Below are 27,227 nucleotides of genomic sequence, written 5' to 3' on the forward strand. Positions count from 1 at the left end.
ATCTCCAAGGCAAAATCATCTGCATTCATCTGATTTGGACTATACTGACAACAACTGCCATCCCCCCTTTTGTTTTTTTTACTAGCATGAACCACGGCAAGCCTGAAGGGAGGAGAACAGAAAATTGCAGCTTTATATATACTAAGATGTGCCATGCTGGTGGCCACATCCAGTTAAATACAGTTTTATATTGCCACACACAGTTTATACATCGTATAGCCTGGGGTCAGTAAAGAAAGAAGGGGGGGGGGGTATGAAATGACCCCCAACGTGACCCCCCCCCCCGCGTGCGGCTCATGCAAAATTTGGACACCAGGGGCAAGGACACACTAAGGCACCCTTAGACCAACCCAGACATCTAGGGCTCATATGGAATCGAGGCTCTGCCATAAGACATCCCCCTCTAATTTACATAAGTGCGGGTGCCCGTAACAGCTCCCGCCACTGGAGCCCGATTATGAGCGCTGCCAGGCTGTCAACGGGAGCGCACGCACGGGATAATGAAGCACGTGGGACGCCATGCTGAAACCAGGGCTGGGGCTGACCGAGGGAGCCCTCCGTGCTCCGGCTTACCTCCGGAGAGAGGGCTGCGGCGGACGCTTACCGTTGCACTGAAAACCGGAACTCCTGTGCGTCAGCTGAAGAACCCGCGGCGTATGGTGCTAGTGACGCCGCGGGTTCTTATAGTGATAACCCCACCCCCTCTCACAACTACAGGCTATCATCCGTTAGCCCTCCCATATAATGTTAATGATCCCGTACAGTGAACAGTGTATGCGTAAAAAGAAACAAAACCTCAAATTGCTGCTTTTTGGTCACATCATTTATTTCAGTAAATAAAATAAAAAGTGATCAAAAAGTCACATATACACAAAAGTGAAACCAGAAGAGGGCTATTTTACATACTGATTTTGTTAAAAAGTTTAAGTTCACAGAATAAAGAAAATATGGACTTTTTAATGTAAAGTGTACTGCTTAAAAATTACCCCCCCCCCCCCCCCCAAAAAAAAAAAAGCTGCAAAATTGTGGTATTCTTTTTAATTTCCACACAAAATAATAATTTTTGGGGTTTGCTGTACATTTTATGGTAAAATGAGTGATGTCATTACAAAGTACAATTGGTCTCACAAAAAATAAGCCTCATATGGGTCTGTGGATGGAAATATAAGAGTTATGACTCTCAGAAGATGAGGAGGAAAAAAACAAAAATGCAAAAATAAAACCTGGCTGTGTCCTGAGGGGTTAAAATATTAAATCACACCCCCACTCCCAATTTCTAAGGTGTAACTATACAATGCTCCCTGTGCCCCCCCCCCCTCTCATTCTTTCCCCTTACCTTCTACTCTCCTCTACTATGTTTGTTAACCCCTAGAGATGAGCGAAGTTACAGCAATTCGATTCATCACCAACCTCACAGCTCGGCAGTTGATGACTTATCCTGCATAAATTAGTTCAGCTATCAGGTGCTTTGGTGGACTGGAAAAGGTGGATGCAGTCCTAGGAGACTCTCTCCTAGAACTGTATCCACCTTTTCCAGCTCACCCACCAGAGCACCTGAAAGCTGAACTAATTTATGCATGCTAAAGTAATCAACTGCCGAGCTGTGAGGTTGGTGATGAATCGAATTGCTGTAACTTCACTCATCTCTATTAACCACTTAAGGACTCAGGGCGTACCTATATGCCCTGAGTCTGCTTCCTTTCTATAACGCGGGTCGGGCCCGGCCTCTAACAATGGACAGGACCCGTGGCTAATAGCACACGGCACTGATCGCGGTGCCGCGCACTATTAACCCTTTAGACGACGCGTTCAAACTTGATCGGCACGTCTAAAGTGAAGGAAAACTATTCCCAGCTAGCTCAATTGGCTGCTTGGGACCGCCGTGGCGAAACAACAGCTTGAACGCACAAGGAGGGCCCCTACCTTCCTCCTGTGTGTCCGATTGCCAAATGACTGCTCAGTGCCTGAGATCCAGGCATGAACAGTCAAGTGGAAAAATCATTGATCAATGTTATCCTATGGGATAACAATGATAAATGTAAAAGATCAGTCTGTGCAGTGTTATAGCTCCCTATGGGGGCTATAACATTGTAAAAAAAAAGTGAAAAACTAAAAGGTAATAAAGAAAGATCATTTAACCCCTTCCCTAATAAAAGTTTGACTCACCCCCCTTTTCCCATAAAAAAAAAAAAAACTGTGTAAATAAAAATAATCATTTGTGGTAATGTCCGAATTATAAAAATATATTTGATGGTTTAAATACGTACCTGCATTCTGGAGGTCTGTCCCTCTGAAGATCTTCTTCAAACATCAGTGAATTGCGCGCTGAAGGCGAGCCCACCAGCTCAATTTGAATATTCATTGTCGTGGGTCACGTGATCGCTCAGTCGGCGCAGCGCTCACATGACCCGCCGCAATGAATATTCATATTGAGCCGGCGGGCCCACCTCCAGCACGCAATTCACTGAAGATGGAAGAAAATATACATCTCCAGAGTGCAGGTACGTATTTAACCCATTAACCCCTTATCGGTCTCCTGTTCAGCCACACTATAACCCAGTGTATTTGGTTTAGTGTGGGTGAACAGATGACCATTTTCCTTTAAGTATGCACAAATACATGCACTTACATGCCTTGGCATACTATCAGCGAGGTTTTTGATTAATTTCTAAGGAACGTTCTGCCATGCTGAAGGCACTTGGTACACAAATCTGCTGCTGGCAACTCCTTTTGCAATTTCCAAAAAATAAGGTATCAGATGGACTAAACAGAAGACAAGAGCCATAGGCACTGCAGACCAGGGCAGCATGTTTAGGCCATGCAGGCTGCTCACAGTAGCACAAGCTACAACATTAAATTCAGTGACTCTTAGCTGACATCTTCTCTCACTGTTCTTCTCCATGTACGTCTAAACCAGCACAATTGTTTTAAGACATCTCCTCTTACTTGTGCAGATACCGGCCGCAACCACTAAATTAATACAGACTTGAGATTCTGTTGCGATAGTCCCAATCAGCTCCGCTGAGCTGCAGGGATTCTTTCACTTTCATTTTAGAGGTTGTGATCAAATTTGATCGTGGCGCCTAAAGGGTTAATGCTGGGCATCGGCCCGAACGGTGATGCCCAGCATTAACCCTGGATACTGGCTGCTGATAGCAGTCGGGACCCACTGGGTTTAAAGTGTTCTCCGCTCATGAGAACGCTTTAACCCGTGCAGGACACAGGACGCACAGGTATGCCCTGAAGTTCTGGTGCTTAAGGACCCAGGGCGTACCTGTATGTCCTGAGTCCCATTTACCGGGTTTAAACCGTTCTCATGAGCGGAGAATGGGTTAAACCCATTGTGTCTCAGTTGCTACGGGTAGCCAGGACCCACGGCTAATGCCGGGCACCGCCGATCGGGCCAATGCCCGGCATTGACCCTTTAGACGCCGCGATTAGAGATGAGTGGATTGTTGAAAAATTTTATTTGGCCGTTTCGCCGAATTTAAAACAAAAAATCGATTTGATCTGAATAAATTTTCAGCAAATGTTTATTAGTAGTGCACTTTAATAATGTTTTTAATAAAGTGTGTGTGTTTCACTTTTTTTCTCTATTTTATTTTTTATTTTTTAGGTAGTACTACTACTACTCCCAGCATTGAACAGACTGTTCCATGATGGGAGTAGTAGTACCTGTGCTAATAGACAGATCGCCACGGGTGTCACTCCTGACACCCGCTTCGATCGCCCTGTATAATGTATAGATGCGGACGGCTTTCTCGCATCTAGATAGAACAATCGCATAGGGTGTCAGGAGTGATACCTGCTGTGATCTGTCCTTAACTGCAGGTACTACTGCTCCCAACATGGAGCACACTCTGCTCCAGGCTGGGAGCTGTAGTACCTGCATTAATAGACATATCGCAGGGAGTGTCACTTCTGACACCCGCTGCGAGCGTCCTGTATAATGTATAGATGCGGGCAGGCGGCCTCTCTTCTCTGGTCCCACTGTAGTATGAGTATATGCCGTATAAATACCTATTATTCATATTTCCCGCAGAAAGTGTGATTGGCTGGAAACATCTGGCCAATCACAGCTCTCTGCGGGAAATATGAATAAGTGATGTGAATTCTATTCACATCACTAGCCAGCCAGAGTATAGTGCAGAGATGCGAACGCAGGAGAAAGCCGGTCCATTTCTGCAATACAAAGGACAATCGCATCGGGATCAGGAGTGACACCTGGGGTGATCTTTCTATTATTACGGGTACTGCAGCTCCCATCATGGAACAGTCTGTTCCATGCCGGGAGTAATAGTACTACCTAAAAAATGTAAAGAAATAGAGGGGAAAAAAAGTTAAACACACACACACTTTATTAAGCACAATATTAAAATACATAACTAATTAAAAAAATAATAATTTATCATAAAAAACATATAATTTTTACATTTAAATGGCCCCTTTCTGCATTTTTATTATTGTCGGCTACATTTGTAGGGCCCTGCCTGCCCACATAAATTGATCCCGGTTTAAAAATGAACATTAACATTTTTATTTTTTTTGTCTTTCAATTTTCGGGAGAGGGCAGGGACAAGAAAATTCAGCGCTCAATATAAAAAATGATTTATCAACCTATAGATCCCTATTAATAGGAATCCAAAAATCCCTAATTTCCCATATATATTCTCTTTATGGTGAACCCACAAGCTTTATTAAAGTAATTGTGCATAAACATATAATGAAAACTCACATGAATTAAAAATTAGCAGAGCAGCAGCTCAGTATTTGAACTAATATCTAGCTACTGTATATCAAGGCCAGTATACTCCAGCCTAATCTGATTGACTATACTAAAGTAGAGATGCCCAGCGTGCCTGCAGTGCACGCTGAGCAATTTCTGAGCTACTGCTTTGCTTTATATTAAAATTGAGTCCCTACTCTGCCCCCCTCGACATGTTTCGCTGCCTCTGCAGCTTTATCAAGAGGTAGCGGGCATATGTCATATGTCCGAGGTGCAGTGGCGTTGCTAGGGTTGGTGTCACCCGGTGCGGTAGAAAATGGTGTCACCCCCATACCTACCCCCTCCCCCCAGTAAGTTTTTAGCCTGTTGTGACAGACACCACTGTTGTAGCGCATTGTGAGAAATTCCAGTATAATAATCAGATATACCAGTTGCCACAGAATAGGAAAGTGTTAAGGAAGTTTTCACCATTTAAATATACAGCTCCCAGAATTACTTAAAGGGGTACTCCACTGGAAAACATTTACTTTTATATCAACTGGTGCCAGAAAGTTAAACAGATTTTTAAATTACTTCTATTTAAAATATTAATCCTTACAGTACTTATCAGCTGCTGTATGCTCCACAGGAAGTTGTGTAGTTCTTTCCAGTCTGACCACAGTGCTATTTGCTGACACCTCTGTCCATGTCAGGAACTGTCCAGAGCAGGATAGGTTTGCTATGGGGATTTGCTCCTACTATGGACAGTTCTTGACATGGACAAAGGTGTCAGCACAGAGCACTGTGGTCAGACAGAAAATAAATTAAAAAAGAAAAGAACTTCCTGTGAATCACTTATACAGCAGCTAATAAGTACTGGAAGGATTAAGATTTTTAAATAGAAGTAATTTACAAATCTGTTTAACTTTGTAGCACCAATTGATTAAAAAAAAAATGTTTTCCAGTAGAGTACCCCTTTGAGCAGTGGTGAGGTTATGCTGGGAGTTGTAGTTTCACTCACCATAACTGTAGAACTTACAAGTGACTACAGCTCTGATAGTACATAGAGAGGAGAATGTACAATGATATCAGTGACTACAGGTGACGTCTTCTCTATAGTGAGGAGAATACACAATGATATCAGTGATTACAGGTGACGTCTTCTCTATAGTGAGGAGAATACACAATGATATCAGTGATTACAGGTGACGTCTTCTCTATAGTGAGGAGAATACACAATGATATCAGTGACTACAGGTGACGTCTTCTCTATAGTGAGGAGAATACACAATGATATCAGTGACTACAGGTGACGTCTTCTCTATAGTGAGGAGAATGTACAATGATATCAATGATTACAGGTGACGTCTTCTCTATAGTGAGGACAATACACAATGATATCAGTGACTACAGGTGACGTCTTCTCTATAGTGAGGAGAATACACAATGACATCAGTGACTACAGGTGACATCTTCTCTATAGTGAGGAGAATGTACAATGATATCAGTGACTACAGGTGACGTCTTCTCTATAGTGAGGAGAATACACAATGATATCAGTGACTACAGGTGACGTCTTCTCTATAGTGAGGAGAATACACAATGATATCAGTGACTACAGGTGACGTCTTCTCTATAGTGAGGAGAATACACAATGATATCAGTGACTACAGGTGACGTCTTCTCTATAGTCTTTCCTTATCTAATTCAGATGGTACATACCGCCAGGACTTGTTCCAGCTAAAAATTCTGTCTGCAGAATGTGACGCCCAGACGTCTCCTCTCTATGTCAGCGCATTCTCATCCTCTATATGAAAACAGTTATTATTCTAAACCTGCCAGACACAGTATCCTCTAAATATAATACTACTATACACTATACTCTTTGATTATAAACCTTCCATACACCATACCCACTGAATATAATACTACCACACACTGTACATTCTGAATATAATACCAACATATACTGTACACTCTGAATATAAATCTGCCACATACTGTAATCCTGAATATAATACCGCCACACACTGTACCCTCTGAATATAATACTACCACCCACTGCGCCCTCTGAATATAATACTAACACCCACTGCGCCCTCTGAATATAATACTACCACAAACTGCGCCCCCTGAATATAAATCTGCCACATAGTGTACCCTCTGAATATAAATCTGCCACATACTGTACCCCTGAATATAATACTACCACCCACTGCACCCTCTGAATATAATACTTAGAGATGAGCGAACTACAGTAAATTCGATTCGTCACGAACTTCTCGGCTCGGCAGTTGCTGACTTTTCCTGCATAAATTAGTTCAGCTTTCAGGTGCTCCCGTGGGCTGGAAAAGGTGGATACAGTCCTAGGAGACTCTTTCCTAGGACTGTATCCACCTTTTCCAGCCCACCGGAGCACCGGAAAGCTGAACTAATTTACGCAGGATAAGTCATCAACTGCCGAGCCGAGAAGTTCGAGACAAATCGAATTTACTGTAAGTTCGCTCATCTCTAATAATACTACCACAAACTGTGCCCTCTGAATATAATACTACCACAAACTGCGCCCTATGAATATAATACTACCACAAACTGCGCCCTCTAAATATAATACTACCACAAACTGCACCCTCTGAATTTAATACTACCACAAACTGCACTCTCTGTATATAATACTACCACACACTGAGCCCTCTGAATATAATACTACCACAAACTGCGCCCTATGAATAACATTGCCATACAGTGCACCCTCTGAATATAATACCACAACCGCAGTAACACCCCTCAACATCCGTTAGCTGATGCTATTACCACGGGAGGGGGGGTATTGGTGGTGTTGCTAGTGGATGATGGGGGTGCTACTACTGGGGGGTGTTGCTGGAGGATGATGAGGGTGCTACTGGCCATCCCCCCTGGCAGTACCACCCCCATCATCCATCGGCAGGATCATCCTCCTGGCAGGAGCACCGCCATCATCCACCACCAAGATCTGCTGATGGAGGTGCTGCTGCTGAGGGGTGGGTGTTGCTGGTGGATGATGAGGGTGCTACTGCCAGGGGGGGAGCATTAGGTAGGCAGCAGTTCCCCCACATTAGGTAGGTAGCAGTTTCCCCACATTAGGTAGCATCTTTTCCCCACATTAGGCAGCATAGATTCCCCACATGTGGTACCAGTTCCCCCACATTAGGTAGCAATTTCCCCACATTAGGTAGCACAGATTCCCCACATTATGTAGCAGTTTCCCCACATTAGGAAGCATAGATTCCCCACATTTGGTAGCACAGATTACCCACATAAGGTAGCATAGACTCCCCACATAAGGTAGCATAGACTCCCCACATAAGGTAGCATAGACTCCGCACACTTGGTAGTAGTTTCCCCACATTAGGCCGCAGGTTCCCCACAATGGGTCAAAGTCTCCCCACATTAGATCGCTGGTTCAACCCCCCCCCCCCCCACCCCCACCACACACACACACACACACACAAAAAAACCACATACAACACAGAGAGACACACACACACAAACACACACAGTCAGATAGACACACACTCACAGACAGATACACAGAGTCACATACACACACAGTCACACACACACACACACAGTCACACACACACACAGTCACATATACACACAGTCACACACACACAGAGTCACATACACACACAGTCACACACACACAGTCACATACACACACAGTCACACACACACAGTCACATATACACACAGTCACACACACAGAGTCACATACACACACACACACAGAGTCACATACACACACAGTCACACACACACACACACACACAGAGTCACATACACACACAGTCACACACACACACAGTCACATACACACACAGTCACACACACACACAGAGTCACACACACACACAGACAGAGAGACAGACACACACACTCACCCATCCAGCGCAGCGCTCCTTCTCACCTGGCGCCCTGCGAGTGATGTAACTGACGTCCTCCTGCGCGGCCATGCAGTGTGACGTCAGGCCGGCGCAGATGTGGGAGCGGAGGCCGAGCACAGTGCTTGTGACGGCGAGGGGATGTGATGACGGACGGGCGCACAGTGCAGGTGAAAGAGGGGGGGTTGCTGACGGACGGAAGGGCGCACCGCACACACAGCGGGGGGGGGTGCTGACGGATGGGAGGCCGGTCGGGCACAGATGGGGGGTGTCTGTGTAGCGGGGGAGGGGTGGGTGCTGCGGAGCATCTTGGTGTCACCCCATTAGGTTGGTGTCACCCGGTGCGGGCCGCACCCCCCGCACCCGGGTCGCAACGCCACTGCCGAGGTGGAGCCACGAGTCACAGTCACGCCGGCACACTGACCTGCGTCCAAAACTCACTACACGCATAGGGCTGCCCCCGGAAAGCCCTGTGTGTATAGTGAGCAAGGAATACTCAGCGTATTTCCCGATGCTGACGCAAATTGTGAAATATGCTGCGTATATGCCAGGTGGGAATGCACCCTTACAGCTGCTATGCACGGGCACTTTCTTTGCACACCAACATGCTGATTACCATACGATCTGCTCCTGTTATGAAATATGGGGTGCAATACATTATGTGGACTTTATGAATAATAATGATTTATGCACTTTAAGGGGAGCATTGGATTATCAGCAGTATAACCCCAGCATCGATGCATTTATGGATGTAAGAGAGTGACATTCACATATGGTTACGCATGTACCATGATCTCCTACCATTGTTTGTGAACTGCCTGCACCTTGGAGATTTTATGAACTGTTTACATTTTGGAGACACTTTTGCTGGGATAGTGCAATTGATACATATTTAACCATACATAGAGCCCTCTACTGCTATCAATGTGAGTGATATCTGTGAATTCTTTGCACTCTGAAAATATTAGTGAATTGCTTACTGGAGACAATTCCGCTGGGACAGTGAAGCGCAGTAGCGCGAAACTTACGTTGGGGTAAGTGCAGGTGGCATTTGGCTCCACATTGGGTTATTTTTATTCACTTACCTATGCATTTTGTAGTACTCATTACTGTGATTCATGTATATTTCACTATTGTTATGCAACTTACTACATGTATGTGGTTAAAACTAGGCATTCCAATGTTCTTTTAGCCTATGCCCCTTGTATTTTCTCAGTCCTGTGCACCATGCTTATCAATTTGGATTTTATCTTTGTTAATAGATGTACTCAATAAAATTTAGCATTTTTTGACACTTTTTGGCATTGCTGAACTTTATTTTATTTAGGTGTTTGATGTACTAATACCTGTAAGGAGAGAAATGGCGGCCGTTCAGATAGAGTTTGTGTGTGATCTATATTTTAACAAATACTAATAAAGAATATGTTTTAGTCCTTCCATCTGTCAGTGCATGACGTATATATACACTATTCATATTTCCCACAGAGAGTTGTGATTGGCTGGAACCATCTGGCCATCACAGCTCTCTGCGGGAAATATGAATAGGTGTATATATATACAGCAGTGCAGGGGACAATAGAAGAGCGGCCGGCCACATCTATATATTATACGAAGTATCACAACGGGTGTCAGGAGTGACACGGGTAATCTGTCAATTAGTACCGGTACTACTACTCCCATCATAGAACAGTGTGTTCCATGCTGGAAGCAGTAGTACTACCTAACAAAAAAAAAAAAAAAAAAAAAAAAGGTGAAAAACACACACACACATTTTTATTATTGTCGGCTACATTTTTAGTGCCCTGCCTGCCCACATAAATTGATCCCTGTTTAAAAATTAAGTAACATTTTTCGTTATAATAAAGATAAATTTCATTAAAAACTATTTTTTCTATCACTACTGTATCTTTTTTTATATTTTTTGTTAAAGGTACCCTACGAAATTTTATTAAAAAAGGTATCTCCATCACTTTTTTGGATCGCTAAAGTTCATATTTTCTCTGTTATTGCCTCCTAAACGGACCATTCTAATAACAGATGCAAACTGATGCAAAGGGATGCCATTTAGTGACATCCATTTGCATCAGTTTTTCATCCGATAGTATCAGCCTTCGACAGACTCCTGCAGTCGGGACTACTACTACTCCCATCATGGAACAGACTTCTTTCCATGATGGGAGTAGTAGTTCCCCGGCTTCTGGAGTCTGCAGGTGGCTGGGGAGGATATATTAGTGTTTGTACTTCTACCCCCATCATGGAACAGAGTCTGTTCCATTTTGGGGGAGTAGTACAGGGGATAAGGGATTGATCGCACCGGGTCTCACTTGACTCCGCTCCCCTGCGATGTATATATTACTGTGTAAACTTTCATTTTTAAATCCCCCGCCGAGAGCCCTGAATGCCATTCAGGGCTCCCGGTGGGGTTTTTAAACTACTACTTTGTCCACCAAATTTATGCCCCCATGCATGTTTATAATAATTCAATGGCCCCAGTGTGTTTATAATAATTCATTGGCCCCAGTGTACTTATAATAATGCATTGGCCCCAGTGTGCTCATAATAATGAATTGGCCCCAGTGTGTTAATAATAATTCATTGGCATCAGTGTGCTTATAATAATGAATTGGCCCCAGTGTGCTTATTCCTCCTCCTGCTGCCTGCTCCTCATCTTCTTGGAGCAGGGCAGCAGCGAGACATGTTCGGAACTGGTGGCAGTGAATGAATGAATGAATCCGACATTCCTACTGGTTCCCAACATGTCCCGCTGCTGCCCTGCTCCAAGAAGATGAGGAGCAGGCAGCGGGATGTGGAATAAGTACACGGGGGCAAATGCATTATTATAAGCACACTGGGGCCAATTAACTATTATAAGCACACTGGGGCCAACAAATTAGTATAAGCACACTGGGGCCAATGAATTATTATAAGCACACTGGGGCCAATGAATTATTATAAGCACACTGGGGCCAATGAACTATTATAAACAGATGGCCTAAAAGAATCCCTTAAAATCTACTACTGTCAAAGACTAATAAGTATAGCACTGTCCGGAGCAGGAGAGGTTTGCTATGGGGATTTGCTCCTACTGTGGACAGTTCCTGACATGGACAAAGGTGTCTGCAGAGAGCACTGTGGTCAGACAGAAAAGAACAACTCACCTTCCTCTATAACATACAGCAGCTGATAGTACTGGAAGGATTAACATTTTTAATAGAAGTAATTTACAAATCTGGCATCAGTTGATTTGGGGAAAAAAAAAAGAAAAATGTTGTCCGTCGGAGTACCCCTTTAAGTTATGCATAATAATGTGAAATGACACAGGGAAGAGTATTGAACACATAAATACAGGAATGAGCATAAAGGCATGAAGAGCCAAGACAACAGCTGAAATCTATCAGTAATTTAAAAGCAATCCAGCCTCCTGTCAGTGCAAATAAATATCAGCTGGATCAGTCTTAAAGGGGTAGTCCAGTGCTGAAAAACGTATCCTTTATCCTAAGGATAGGGGATAAGTTTCAGATTGCGGGGGGTCCGACCGCTGGGGCCCCTCGTGATCTCCTGTACGGGGCCACGGCTCACTGGCCAGACAGCGGGTGTCGACCACTGCACGAAGCGGCGGCTGACACGCCCCCTCAATACATCGCTATGGCAGAGCCGGAGATTGACGAAGGCAGTACTCCGGCTCTGCCATATCATTTTATTGAGGGGGAGTGTCAGCCGCCGATTCGTGCGGTGGTCAACCCGCCCCCTTCCCGTGGGCTGCCGGGGCCCCGTACAGGAGATTGCGGGGGGGCCACAGTGGTCGGACCCCCCTCGATCTGACACTTATCCCCTATCCTTAGGATAGGGGATACGTTTTTCAGCACTGGATATCTCCTTTTTGGCCTACAAAAAAAAGTCTCCTTGCCAGGGTGTCACACATGACACATTTCATGATGAGTAAAAGCAGAGAGCTGTTTCAAGACCTTCCCAACCTAATTGTTGCAAAACATAACAATGGTGCTGGACTGGTTACAGACACATTTCTAAGCTTCTAAATGTTCCAGTGAGCACTGTTGGAGCCATAATACAGAAGTGGAAAGACAATAATTTCACCGTAAATTTGCCTCGACCAGGTGCAAGAGGTCTGAAAGAGTAGTGAAAGGAATAATCAGAAGAGTTGTCCAAGAGTCAAGGACCACTTGTGGAAAGCTTCAAAAAGACCTGGAATTAGCAAGTACTGTTATCTCTACAAAAGCAATAAGTAATGTACCGTACTCTTTCACCATAGCCTGTATACACACCCACCTTGTAAGACTCCCCTGCTGAATAAAAAGCATGCTGAAGCTTGTGTAAAGTTTGATGCACAACATTTTGAACAGCCAGTGAAATACTGGGAGAATATAATATGGTCAGATGAGAGCAAAATGGAACTGTTTGAATGCCATAATACACACCATATTTGGAGGAGAAATGGCACTGCAGAAGTGGTCGCTGCAAATACAGTGAAGGAGTTTAAACATGCATGGGATAAGCATAAGGCTATCTTTCATATAAGATAGGGCCAGGGACTATTCATAGTATTCAGATTATTGGGCAGACTAGATAGGCCAAATGGTTCTTATCTGCCAACACATTCTAGGTTTCTATGCACTGCACATCACTCTATAAACACCAGATCAACAGTGAATTTGGAGGTGGGAACAATATGGTTTGGGACTGTTTTTCAGCAAATGGGACTGGCAAACTTGTTATATAATTGAAGAAAAGATGTATGGGCAAATTTACAGAGACATTCTTGACAAAATCTTCTATCATCTACCAGGATGATGAAGATGAAACAAGGATGGACATTTCAGCAAGATAATGATCCCCAACACACAGCCAAGGAAACTCTCAAATGGTTTCAAAGAAAAAAATAACAGCTAGAGTGTCCCAGACAATCAACTGACTTATTTCCTATTGAAAATCTACAGAAATAACTGAAGGTCATGATTCATAGAGGAGGCCCACAGAACCTTCAAGATTTAAAGACTGTATTCTGACTCAGATTGTTGTGATAGCGATCTATCCCTTGTAAGACCTCTATGCCTGGCCTGTATAAGCAGACATAACCACTGCGGACAATCCTTCAGATAGCTGAACTCACCAATACTGTTTTCATCCAAACGCTGGTTTATTCTGTACATCAAACAACAGGAATACAGCTGAATGAATGGATTTTAGTATTATGCGGTCAAAAGATGATACTTTCCTTAGCTTAGCATGCAGAATACATGAGTCCCTGTTGCATGTGGCAGATATAGGCATCCATGACACATGAAGTGATGCAATAAGCAGGGGTGTGGTTACAAACAAAGGAAATGAGTCATAGTTTTCACTAGACAGAAACATGAGCATTACCAAAAAAGACCACAAGGTGGCAGCAAATAAATAACCATAGAAAAATCCATAGGAAATGGATCAAAGAATAAACTATGTAAATTGAATCTACAGTAATGAGAATATTAACTGTGTACCAGCATACTCCCCATTTGGCATTGTAAATGTCACTATTTTATATCATAATGGTAGTTATACAATTGCAAATAAACAACAGTGCAATTTACTTGATGTCTTGAGAACCTGGAAGACATAAAGAAGAACATGCAAATAATGTAACAAGACTTAAAGTTATAACAATGAAGTTCAAGACTTTCTTCTTTAAGTCAAAGGTAAGAACCAACAGCATACACAAGCAAGTTCATTCTCCAAAGGGCCAGAGCAAAATAAGTTGTCTTGCAACTTTCACCTCCACCTTGAGTACTTTACTGGAACGCTCTTTACAATAAGTCCCATAGGCCACTCGATTCTTTCGGCTTGTTGATCCTTGAGTGGACCGAGATCTCCAATTGTTATGTTAGGGTTCAGGCATTGCCATTTCCTGTGTCCTTACAGTGTAGAAAGATACTCCATCTTCCAACGATTCCAGAAGCAGTTGAGTAGGGGGTGTTGTACTCGCTTCCACTTGTCATAGCACAGATTTCCTGATTTAAAGTTTCCAGGTGGAACAGGAATGGACCCAAGCTTCTGGGTAAACAGAGTAGCTGGGGTAAGGATAGTTGGGGTCTCTGGATCTTTGTCAGGTTCTAGAATACTGAAGGCATCAGCTGTGGTTTCTTCTGGATGATCCAGCAGGAATTCAGGACCTGTTATCCAAGAAGAATTAGGGAAGGCATTTGTAGACAGTGGCCAGGTGGCATGATCTGCATTTTATCATTTCATCATTTCAGATGGGACATAATGCCATTGTTCAGGTTTAGATGATTTCCTGATTCTTTCTATACGATTGCTGACATACACATAGAAATGTTTACTCTGATTGTATATGTTGCCTAGAACATCTTTGCTGTCTGTGTAGAATTTTGTGTCATCTATCGGAATGTCCAAGCTCACATAGTATGAAATCTGCAATTTCTACAGCTAGCACAGTCCCACAAAGTTCAAGCCTAGGGATTGTGTGGTCTGTGGTGCTAATTTAGCTTTCCCAAACAGAAACCCTATGTGGGTTTGATTAGAAGATTCTCTTACCTTGAGGTAGGCAACAGCTGCTATTGCCTCAGTAGATGCATCTCAGAAGATGTGAAGCTCTTTTCACTGACTTGTAGCAAGGGAAGCTGAAGTGCAGCAGCATGGTATACAGATTCCATCTAAGGCATGTAGAGATTGTTTCCAGGACTCCCACTTGGAAAGTTTTTCTGTTGGCATTGGAGCGTCCCAATCTTTAATAATCTCTGAGAACTGTCTAAGCAAGGATTTGCCTTGTATGGTGATAGGAGTCACAAATCCCATTGGATCGTATAGGCCAGCGGTACTCAACTGGCGGACCGTGGTCCACGGTCCACATCCGGACCACGGCCGCCAGGCTCCCGGCCACAAGGCATCCGCTGTTCCGACATTCATATGTATCGGTGTCTGTAAGACACCGATACAAATGAATAGCTGAGCGCCGCCGGAGCGAGGGAACACTTTGTTCCCTGCCCGGTCAGCGCTTCCCCTATGATGCAGGCGGCACGATTAAATGCTGCAGGGGTCTTGGGGTGGGGGGATAAATGCTGCAGGGGTCTTGGGGTGGGGGGGGGGATAAATGCTGCAGGGGTCTTGGGGTGGGGGGAGATAAATGCTGCAGGGGTCTTGGGGTGGGGGGATATAAATGCTGCAGGGGTCTTGGGGGGGAGATAAATGCTGCAGGGGTCTTGAGTTGGGGGGGATAAATGCTGCAGGGGTTTTGGGGGGAGGTAAATGTTGCAGGGTTCTCGGGGTGGGGGATAAATGCTGCAGGGGTCTTGGGGTGGGGGGTGGGGATGAATGCTGCAGGGGTCTTGGAATGGGGGGGATAAATGCTGCAGGGGTCTTGGGGGGAGATAAATGCTGCAGGGGTCTTGGGGTGGGGGGATAAATGCTGCAGGGGTCTTGGGGGGGAGATGAATGCTGCAGGGGTCTTGGGGTGGGAGAGATGAATGCTGCAGGGGCGGGGGTGGGATATGAATGGAAGTAAGTGTATTACAGGTATTTCCCAACCTTTAACTCTACAGTTGTTTCACAACTATATCTCCCATCATGCTTTTCTGTCTGCATGATGGGAGTTGTAGTTTTGCAACAGCTGAGAGTTCACATGGGGGGGGCAGGCATAGTGGCATTATTTATATAGGGGAGAGGCATGGCACAGTTCATATGGGGGGCAGGCTTAAATGGCAGTATTATAATCAGAAACAGGGTGTATACAGGTATTATATCAGGCACGGTGTTTGACAGCATTATATTTAGGTACACAGCATGTAGTAGTATTATATTCAGGGGCGCAGTGTGTCAGTACTATACCAGGGGCACAGTGTGTGGCAGTTGGAGAACGATTATGACTTAATAAATAATGTTTTACAACAGGCAACACCTATTTGTGTCCTTTGGAGCAGATCTATGGCTTTTTCTTCTGTAGATAAGAAAACGAAGTGTTGAGCATCCACGCCATACTTCTTTTCTTCATAATGGTGAGGTCATCGTTTGAAGTGGGGGAGTTGTTCTCAGATGACATATGCTTCCTGCCCAAGCATACATCGCCCACTATTACCCAGGCTAGGTCAAGTCTTTGTGCATAAGGGGCGTCCTCAGGTCCATCACACTGTTCGTGTACTTTATGTACTCTGAGAATGTCTCTTCCAAGCAGGACCAAAATTTCAGCATTCCATTGCAGGAATCTCATCAAGTTGCCTTAAATGAAGATGGTGATATGCGGCTTCTGGAGTGGGAATCTCTTCCCTTTCGTCTGGTATCTGATCACACTCAACTAATGTTGGTAGGGGTATGCCCTCTCCCCCCTTCATGTGAGAGACCATGAGCCCATCAACCCTTCTGCCGAAGGTCCCTACACGACCAGAACAGGTTCGGAGAGTAAAAGGTGTGGGTGACCTCTAAGAATTTAGGCTTAGCCAGGGAACTGTTGCTCTGTTCATCTATTATGGCATACATCCTAGTAGCTTTCTCAGGATGGTCCTTCGGGTATATCTTGACTAAGCATACCTTGGCGCAGCATTTGTGGTCCAAGCCCTCTCCACAGACCTCCTTGCATGAAGAGAGAACATGGCTGGAGCATGACCTTGTTGCTCCCCACCATGATTTGAGGCAGGGGAGGAGGTAGGTGGCTGCTGTAGTTTGTCTGGAGTAGGATGCCTAGCTGTAACATGTTTGTCACTACTGCATTCTGTGCACTTGATGAAGACTTTACAGTCTTTAGCAAGATGGCTATAAGAAGCACAGCACTTGAAACACATTCCAAGTTTCTGGAGAATCTCCCTGCACTCTTGTAAAGTCTTTGCCCAAAGCCCACAACATTTGGACATAGGACACTGGTGATTATGCTTTTTATCTTTGTCATCCACAATGCCCTGATCACTAGATGAGGTAGTGGAGAGTGAGATGTCTGTCCTCTTGACAGATATTGCTTTATTGAAGTCTACACTTAGGTGCTGTGTTATCATACCTTGAAGATGAAGAGGATGAAGCAGGCAAGTTGGATTCACTGAAGCTGAAGCTGGGGTAGTTTCTCATCCAAGCTTGATTACTAATGAACCTGCAAAAGTATGAGAATGGAGGAAAAGATACGTTATAGTCTCTTTTTTAATTTGAGCCCTGTTGTGCCCATTTCTCTTGTAGGCCTTATGGCAGTTTAGACACCACTGAGTTGACACCATGAGTAGTGTCCAGAAGGCTTAGTCCAGGTAGACGTGAGGAGGTCTTTTAGATCTTGCAGCTTGTCATAGTCTTTGCTAATTTTGGGAAGTTTTTCAGTCTCTTGAATAGAGTGCTTTCTATGGCTTGAGAGCTACCATAGGTTTGCTCAAATCTTGCCCGTGCAGCAGCAAGACCTGCATCTGGGTGGGCAACGTGTACTGTTCTCAGTCTTTTAACACAATCTGCAGATTCTGGTCCCAGCCACTTTATGAGAAAATCAAGTTCTTCCTTAGTAGTAAGGTTGAGATCAGCAATAGCAGCGTTGAAGGTTGATCTCTAGGCCCTGTTGCTCTCTGCACAATTGTCAAACCTTGAGAGGTAGTGTTAATGAGCTCACTGCGTACCATATATCTGGCAAAGTCATTCAAATCTGATTTCTCACTCTTTGGTACCTAAATAACCTGTGGAACCCCTTGGTTGTGAAAGTTCTCTGGTGATGTAGGGTGAGGTTTACCAGGGTAAAATGTTGTAGCATGAGCGTTTAACTGTGTTGTAGTCTCTAAGGCTTGTGATGGCTGTGGCTTGAATTACAGCCTGTCACCGGAAGTCACGTTGTTGTTGGCAGGAGTTGATGTTGTTTTCTGCATAGAGGTACTTTTGTTGCAGACTTGAAGAGGCTCAGGCATATGGCATTGAGAGGTCTCAGTGTTGAAAGTCAGAACAGTGTTAGTAGGAGGTATAGGAGATGACTCTATATCTTTGCAAATATTATGCTTTTATAGGTATTCAGTGGTGCATTCAACTGGATCTTCCAGTTCTGCTGGGATAAGACCGTCTGAATTAGTGCTTTGTCCCATTGCTTGTTCAAGGACTTTCAGCCTTTCCAAGGAAGCTGCTTCCTCCCCTTCCATTTGCAGAATCTTTATTTGGGAATCTGCCTCTGCTTGTTGAGCTACCATCTCAGTGTGGCGAGCTACATTCCGTTCTTCTACCTCTGATTGCTTTCTGGCAAAAGAGCTTTACGCCTTTTTTGCTTCTGCATCAGCGTGGCCTCTATTAGCTTGTTGCTAAATGTTGAATTTCTGGAGCGATAGGATCTAGAAGAAAGTGCAATGCGCTTGGTTGAGGTGGATCTGTGAGATCTGCTCTCCAGCAGTTGAGAAATGCAGAGTTCTGTCTGAAGCTTAGAATTTTGAACTGCGAGATCCCTTTGTTGGTTCAATGCATTGGTCCTGGTCAGTTCTGCTGAAGAATCCTCTATATTAGAGTCCTGCAAGAAAGCTGAGTATTTTACAGACAACCGCTGGTAGTGTTCATACGCAGCAAATAGGCGATTTATAGAGTCTCTTAACCTCGGTAACTCACCTGTCCTTGTTCGAGGTACCACAGGAACGGTCCACAAGCCCAATTGTATTCTGGACTACAATCGGTATATGGGGGAGAGTTGATCTCTCTGATTAAGTCCTCAAGCCATACAACGCCATGTGGAAAACACGGGTATGGTACAAAAAAGTTGTGGTCTACTTGGTACAGGTTGCCATGTACAACTCTTTTGTACTGTCCTAGTACGCTGGCAACACAGGGACATACCTCCAGTTCCAAGAAGAAGTCCTAAAGGTCCTTGTTTTTGGCGACCAGGAAGGAGCAGGCCGGAGTTCCCAAGGAACTGAAGTTATAGGTACCAGGATCGTCCCAGGCCAGCACTTTCCAGGTGAGGTCCCTCACACTGGAAAGAAGGGCCGATCCCAGAAAAAAATGCAGAGTGTGTCACAAGAGGGGGATACAGGAGGACACCACCACTCAATGTGACACTTGCCCTGGTCATACGAGCCTCTGCATTAAAAACTGCTTCAGGGAGTATCACACTTCCATGGAGTACAAAATTTTCCCTATTTATTTTAATTTTCCATAATTTGACCCCAATATACCAAGTCCAGAGTACATTCCAAATGTTAACCCTATAAACCACTAAATTGCCCCAAAAAAAACAGAAAGAAAAAAAAAAAAAAAATGATTCCCAGAATGATGATTCAGAGCATAGGGTTTGGGGTGGGCATATTTTTTAGTTTTGGCTATGCTCTGGTCATCATTCTGGGAACATAACCTATTTTATCATTTTACGTCCCACTGTACCCCACTTTAGTAACTTAGTGTACCCCATGTAATGCTCCTTGAGGGGGGGTCCCGCTGTTCTGGCTCCATAGGCAGCTATATAAATGCTAAAGGCCCCTGACTGCGCTCCTGCTCTTCCGAGACCGGTGTGCACCCGCAGAGCTGTTTTCATCCAAATATGAGGTATGTCCTTACTCCAAAGAAATGTATTTACAAATTGTGGGGGGCATTTTCTCCTGTTACCACATGAGAAAATTGAAAATTTGGGTAAACCCAGCATTTTAGTGTAAAAAAATCAAAATTTTCCTTTTAACATCCCATTTTAATGAACATTTATAAAACTCCTGTGGGGTGTTAAGGCTCACTGTACTGCTTGTTATGTTCCTTGAGGGGTGTAGTTTCCAAAATAATATGCCATGTGTTGTTTAGTTTTTTGCTGTTCTGGCACCATAGGGATTCCTAAATGCAACATGCTCCCCCCGCCCATTTAAGCAAAATTTGCAAATGTGTCTCTTTCTCTTCTGAACATTGTAGTGCGCACGAAGTGCAGTTGACGTCCACACATGGGGGACATTTTCTACTATTACCCCTTGTGAAAATGTAAAATTTGGGGGAAAAACTGCATTTTTGTGAAAAAAAATGTCATTTACACATCCAAAGTCATCAAACACCTGTGGGATGTTAAGGCTCACTGTACCCCTTGTTAAGTTCCTTGAAGGGTGTAGTTTCCAAAATAGTATGCCACGTGTTTTTTTTTTTCCTGTTCTGGCACCATAGGGGCTTCCTAAAAGCGACATGCCTCCAAAAAAACATTTCAGCAAAATTAGCTTTCCAAAAGCCAAATGTGACTCCTTCTCTTCTGAGTATTGTAGTGGGCCCGCAGTGCACTTGACATCCACACATGGGGTATTTCCATACTCAGAAGAGATGGGTTTACACATCTTGGGGGGCATTTTCTCCTATTTCCCCTTGTAAATATGTAAAATTTTGGGGAAAACCAGCATTTTAGTGAAAAAAAAAATTCATTTACACATCCAAATTTAACGAAAAGTCGTCAAACACCTGTGGGGTGTTAAGGCTCACTGTACCCCTTGTTACGTTCCTTGAGAGGTGTAGTTTCCAAAATAGTATGCCATGTGTTTTTTTTTTTTTTTTTTTTTTTTGCTGTTCTGGCACCATAGGGGCTTCCTCAATGTGACATGCCCCCCAAAAACCATTTCAGAAAAACTCACTCTCCAAAATCCCATTGTCGCTCCGTCCCTTCTGAGCCCTCTACTGCGCCGGCCGAACACTTTACAACAACATATGAGGCATTTCCTTAATTGAGAGAAATTGGGTTACGCATTTTGGGGGGATTTATCTCCTTTTACCCCTTGTACAAATTCGAAAACTGGTCTACAAGAACATGCGAGTGTAAAAAATGAAGATTTTGAATTTTCTCCTTCACTTTGCTGCTATTCCTGTGAAACACCTAAAGAGTTAACACACTTACAGAATGTCATTTTGAATACTTTGAGGGGTGCAGGTTTTATAACGGGGTCATTTATGGGGTATTTCTAATATGAAGGCCCTTCAAATCCACTTTAAATCTGAACTGGTCCCTGAAAAATTCCAATTTTGAAAATTTTGTGGAAAATTGGAAAATTGATGCTGAACTTTGAAGCCCTCTGATGTCTTCCAAAAGTAAAAACATGTCAACTTTATGATGCAAACATAAAGTAGACATATTGTATATGTGAAATCAATATATAATTTATTTGGTATGTCTATTACCCTTACAAGCAGAGAGCTTCAAAGTTAGAAAAATGCTCATGTTCAAATTTTTCATGAAATTTGGGAATTTTTCACCAAGAAATTATGCAAGTATCGATGAAAATTTACCACTATGTTAAAGTAGAATATGTTATGAAAAAACAATGTCGGAATCAAATTCATTAGTAAAAGCATCCCAGAGTTATTAAAGTTTAAAGTGACAGTGGTCAGATGTGCAAAAAACGCTCTGGTCCTTAAGGTGAAAATGGTCTTGGTCCTTAAGGGGTTAACTGTGTAACAGCATAGTTTGTTTGGAAGAATGGGCCATAATCACACCAGAATAATGCATGCGACTAGTTTCTTTATACAGGAGTGTGATGTCCCAGTACAGGACATGGTCTTGCACTGCAGTTAGGCCCTGTCGGGTTGGGTCCCTCGGTGACCTGGGGGCTCCCCTGCAGGGTCTCCCCTGCTGTTTTGATAATGTTATTTATCCTACCTTATGTGTAGTCAGTGTCCTAATCTATAGCTAGTCTAAAGGACCTGCGAGTTGTCTAAAGGACCTGTGAAATGTCACATGTGTTATGTTGGCACATGATGTTACTTAGAGAGCACCAGCTTAACCTATGACCCGCAGCTTGACCAATGGGCCTTAGTCCAACCCCCCACTATAAAAAAGGGCAGCCATTACAATTCACTCTCTTATCTCGTACCACCTGCTACTGAGAACAGCAACCACCAGAGATCTCAGTGCTAATGACCAGTATCTGGAAGGCCACAAAGCTACAGTCATTCCAGTAAGTCAAAAGTCTATGTCTGCTGTCACTACAAATATTCCTGCATATAGTCAAGCCTCAAGATAATTGTCTCAAGTCTATTACAAGTATAATTGGTCCCAGCAAGCTGCGAGGTTCTTCTGGGTTCCTGGCCACCTCTCTGGGAATCTGGCCTAGCTGTGAAGATAATTCCATCTGTCTTAACCCAGTAAAGCCTCCGTTAAACCATAACTGGTTGTGGATTCTCCTTTCCTTAACTAGCAATTGGAATAGCGGAGATATCATTCGTGTGGCTCCAGTACCAAAAACCACTCTGGCGTCATGAACACTAGGGGTTAATAACATCTTGCCCCAGCGGTTAATACCATCTGACCCCACCACCTACACCGCTATACCGGTGGTCCCGCCATACACCGGTGGTCCACCAAAGGACATATCTTGAAGCTGTCATTATGAACAAAGGCTTTTGTAAGAAGTATTAAATAAATATCAGTAAGGCTGGGTTCACACCACGTTTCGTTAAATACGGTTCCCGTATACGGCTTGGAGGAGGGGGCGGGGCTTAATCGCGGCGCCCGCACTAATCCGTATTCGGGAACCGTATTTAATGCATGGAAAAGAGCAAGTGGAGCTCACAGCAAAAGGCACGAGGTTAACTAAGTAACCCTCACTCAAGGGTTAAAAATAAAAAATTGGATCAAGGAAAACACTTCTTAGTCCTCAGTGTCTTATCATCAATATGAGTGTGCAATAGACATTTGACACTATGTCATATAAAAGACTGCCAGCTGGTATGATATAATTGGCTATTTAATATAAAAATATGAAAATAAATGGATATGCAATATCTGGAAATCTGCCCCCACAGGGCCCTTGTGGTTAATAGGCTGACTCCAGAATACCAATATCAGTATATAGATATGATAAGTACAAATAGAATGCAATTACTAAAAATACAATTATTAAAAATTCAGTCCACCTGCTATGAAAAATAATCCCTCAGACTGGTTGACCTATAGAAAAAATTGTCAAAATGAATGGTATATTGTCCCAAATATATTATTGCAAGATTAGGTGTATGATATTTTAGTTCAGTTCAATTTATCCTGTAAACAAATGTATCTGATCCAATAGATGTAACTATTCCTGTAAAGTAATATTCATATGGCCAGGAAAAATAAATCCAAATTCAAATCTTTGAAATGAAATTATATCCAATCTATAGAAACATGTCCAGATTCAGCGATCCTGTCAGAAAAAATTTGGCACTTTGTGCCACTCACCACTCCTGGATTTTGGTGGAGGTGTAGTGTCGGTAAAATTTTCTCTGTTTCCAAGGCGGCGACACCCGTATAACGGAGTCTAGCCACTATGGGGAAGCTGTCCCTCCAGTATGTTCGTCCCGCTCTCAGTCAGCGCTGTCGCCGCTTGCACCCGGTGGCGTGTGACGTCAGTGCACGCGGTCAGCTGGTTGCAGGTCAGCTGACCTCTGGTGGTGTCAGGCACCTAGGATGAACCGGAGGGTATTTCGTATTTAATGCATGTCTATGAGCCGACCGGAGTGAACCGCAGCCTCCGGTCGGCTTCGTTTTTGCCTGCGGTCAGGAAACCGCATATGGCCGAAAACGAAGCCGACCGGAGGCTGCGGTTCACTCCGGTCGGCTCATAGACATGCATTAAATACGGTTCCCGAATACGGCTGAGTGCGGGCGCCGCGATTAAGCCCCGCCCCCTCCTCCCAGCCGTATACGGGAAGCCTAGTTAACAAAGCGTGGTGTGAACCCAGCCTAAGTGTGTTCAATACTTTTTCCCTGTTTTATTTCCCATTATTACACATAACTTAGTTTCTGAGATTATTTCTTCTGGTTTCTTTGTATGTATGGATTACCTGATTTGTTACCTACATCTGGTAAAAATCTCATGTCAATAGCACCTTTGGAAATATATGTAATGAGAAAAATGGTGACGTGTTCAGTACTTATTTCAACCAATGTATACAGTGCAAGAACCAAGATCAGTGTCTACATTCAGTATAATCCAGGCTGAGTAAAAAATATAATAAAAGACATTACAAACATTACAATAGTCAAGTTTACTATATATATATTTGTGTTCGGGGCTCCATACGTGTACTAGTGACAGGAAAGATTGCCTACATACCTATACAAGATCTTACCCTAGCATAGCGGTCTGAGTTGTGCCATAACCGCGTAATGAGGGCACGCCTATAGAGGGCATGCACTATAGTGAAGGAATAGAATAAGGGAGGGTTGGGAGGGTTCCACAAACGACACGTGCTCCGCCCCTGTAGGAGAGGGGAGAGTTATATACACACGCCCCCACCTGTTCCCAATAAGCCCCACCTGGAAGTGCAGGGAGCGATAATTACTTCTGCCCCTCACACAAATACAGCCCATCAGGCTTTATACATATATGTATATATATATATATATATATATGCACACATAATTGATACAGCACTGGAAACACATAGAATTAACACATTCTATAACAAAACTCACTACATAAATGCAGTACTGGAACCAGGGCCGGCCATACAATGGGTCCTGCTGGGTCCATTGGACCCAGGCAGCACCTTCACAGGGGAGGCAACTTGTTGCCCCAAGAACATTTTTAACCCCTATGTGACTCATGATGTACCGATACATCATGGGTCAGGTGAGCGGAGTATGTAGTGGGCCCACTGGTTGGGTCCGCGTAATGAATGGCAGATCCCCGCTGCTATCAGCAGGTGACATCTGCTGGTAATGACGGACATCAATAGCGATCACGACATTTAAACATTAAATGCAGGTAATCCCTGGGGTCTAGGGGACTAATCTGCAGCTCCGGGATGTAATCGCGGGCTGCAAATGGGGTGCCAGGGAAGAACAGGGACTTACCTGTCCTTCCCGATGCTCCATGGATTGGAGATTGCTGAAGGCTGCCTTAGGAAGCCCTAAGCAATCGAGCTTCAAAAACATAAAATCAATGTAATGCAATAGCATTACATTGATCTATGCAAGCCATCTACTGTAATTTGTAAAAAAAAAAAAAAAAAAAAGTTAAAGTAAAAGCATGTTTTTAAAACAAAAAAAAATCCCTCTTCCCAATAAAAGTTTAAATCACTCCCCTTTTCCCATTTCTCAAATAAAACACTGTAGAAAAAAACAAACATACTGTATTTATCGGCGTATAACACGCATTTTTTAGGCAAATTTTTTTAGCCTAAAGTCTATCTGCGTGTTATACACCGATAAGCCGCTGCAGTTCAATTATTTAAAGATGGCGCTTTAAATCAGTGAACTGCAGCTGCTTTAGCAGATCCAGAGACCTGCCGTCGCTGCCCGATTCTCTGCCCCTACCTATCCTGGGGTCCAGAGACCGCCACTGCCCCATTGCCTCCCCCTTCCCCGGTTTTATAATTACCTGTTCCCGGGGTCGGGTCCGTGCTGCTTCTGGCTCCAGGGTCTCCTGCATCGTTGCTATGCGCTGTGCTGCGCAATGACGAGTGACGTCTTCAACGCGACGTCACTCTCAGTGGCCCGGCGCACAGTGACAGCTAAGGACTCCTCCGGAGCCAGAATCAGCATGGACCCGACCCCGGGAACAGGTAATCATAAAACCGGGGATGGGGGAGGCAATGGAGCAGTGGCGGTGGCAGTCTCTGGATAGCTGGGTGGAGAGAAGCGGCAGCAGCAGGACTCTAGACCCTAGGAAAGACAAGGGGAGAGAAACAGGCAGCGACGGCCTCTCTCCCCTGCCTTTCCTGGGGGCCTCTGCGGGGTCAGGAACAGTCTATCAGGGTATACACATGCACACACGCGCACCCTCATTTTACCAAGGATATTTGGGTAAGAAACTTTTTTTACCCAAATATCCTTGGAAAAATGAGGGTGCGTGTCATAGGCCGGTGCGTGGTATACCCCGATAAATACGGTATTTGGTATCGCTGCGTGTGTAATTGTCCGAACTAATAAATTATGGTGTTCCTGATGAGTTAAAGCATCCTGTATTTATCACAACAGATAGGAAAAATGGTCCTTGGTCCTTAAAGGGGTACTCCGCTGCTCAGCGTTTGGAACAAACTGTTCCAAATGCTAGAGCCGTCACTGGGAGCTCGTGACGTCATAGCCCCGCGTGACGTCATGAGGGGGCGGGGCTATGACGTCACGAGCTCCCAGCAACGGCTCTAGCATTTGGAACAGTTTGTTCCAAACGCTGAGCATCGGAGTACCCCTTTAAAGGGGTACGCCATCCGTAGACATCTTATCCCCTATCCAAAGGATAGGGGATAAGATGTCTGATCGCGGGGGTCCCACCACTGGGGACCCCTGCAATATAGCACGCAGCACCCAAATGTTACTGCTCCGGAAGCACTGAAGAGTCTGGCTCCCGACCACAGGGACAGAAGATCGTGACGTCACTACTCCGCCCATGTGTGATGTCACACCCCGCCCCCTCAATGCAAGTCTATGGGAGGGGGCGTGATGGCTGTAGGCTAGTGTTAGGTCCCCCACCACTTGAGAAACCTTGGCGTGGTGTGCGGGCTCAGGTATGTCTTTCATATAAGGATATACTGGCTAATGTCTAAATTTTACATCAGTTTTGAGGGCTAGCTAATGTCATTGTTTACATCTACCACAGGAGTGAACCCATATTGTGGTCCACAAGTGCAGGTCCTCCACTCCAACGTAGGTGCACAACTGCACTTGGGGTTGAGCACCTCCTATCACTTCAGACCACGTTAAAGGGGTACTCCGGTGAAAACCT

General features: G+C 44.2%; 1 protein-coding gene across 2 annotated transcripts in view; it reads right to left on the bottom strand.

Annotated features, from left to right (window-relative positions):
• WIF1 (WNT inhibitory factor 1) overlaps positions 1-27,227 on the bottom strand; it is a 162,138-nt gene that overhangs the window by 85,568 nt on the left and 49,343 nt on the right. Inside the window, exon 1 of one of the 2 annotated variants that reach the window (XM_056574264.1) lies at positions 13,757-13,870. The exons of the other annotated variant lie outside the window; for it this stretch is intronic. Coding sequence (XP_056430239.1) covers positions 13,757-13,796 — 40 coding nt within the window. The 5' untranslated portion in view covers positions 13,797-13,870. Of the gene's footprint in view, positions 1-13,756; positions 13,871-27,227 lie in introns of those variants that run through there. 2 annotated transcript variants of the gene reach the window in all.

This window comes from Hyla sarda, chromosome 4, assembly GCF_029499605.1.
Source record: "Hyla sarda isolate aHylSar1 chromosome 4, aHylSar1.hap1, whole genome shotgun sequence".
NCBI classification, from domain to species: domain Eukaryota; kingdom Metazoa; phylum Chordata; class Amphibia; order Anura; family Hylidae; genus Hyla; species Hyla sarda.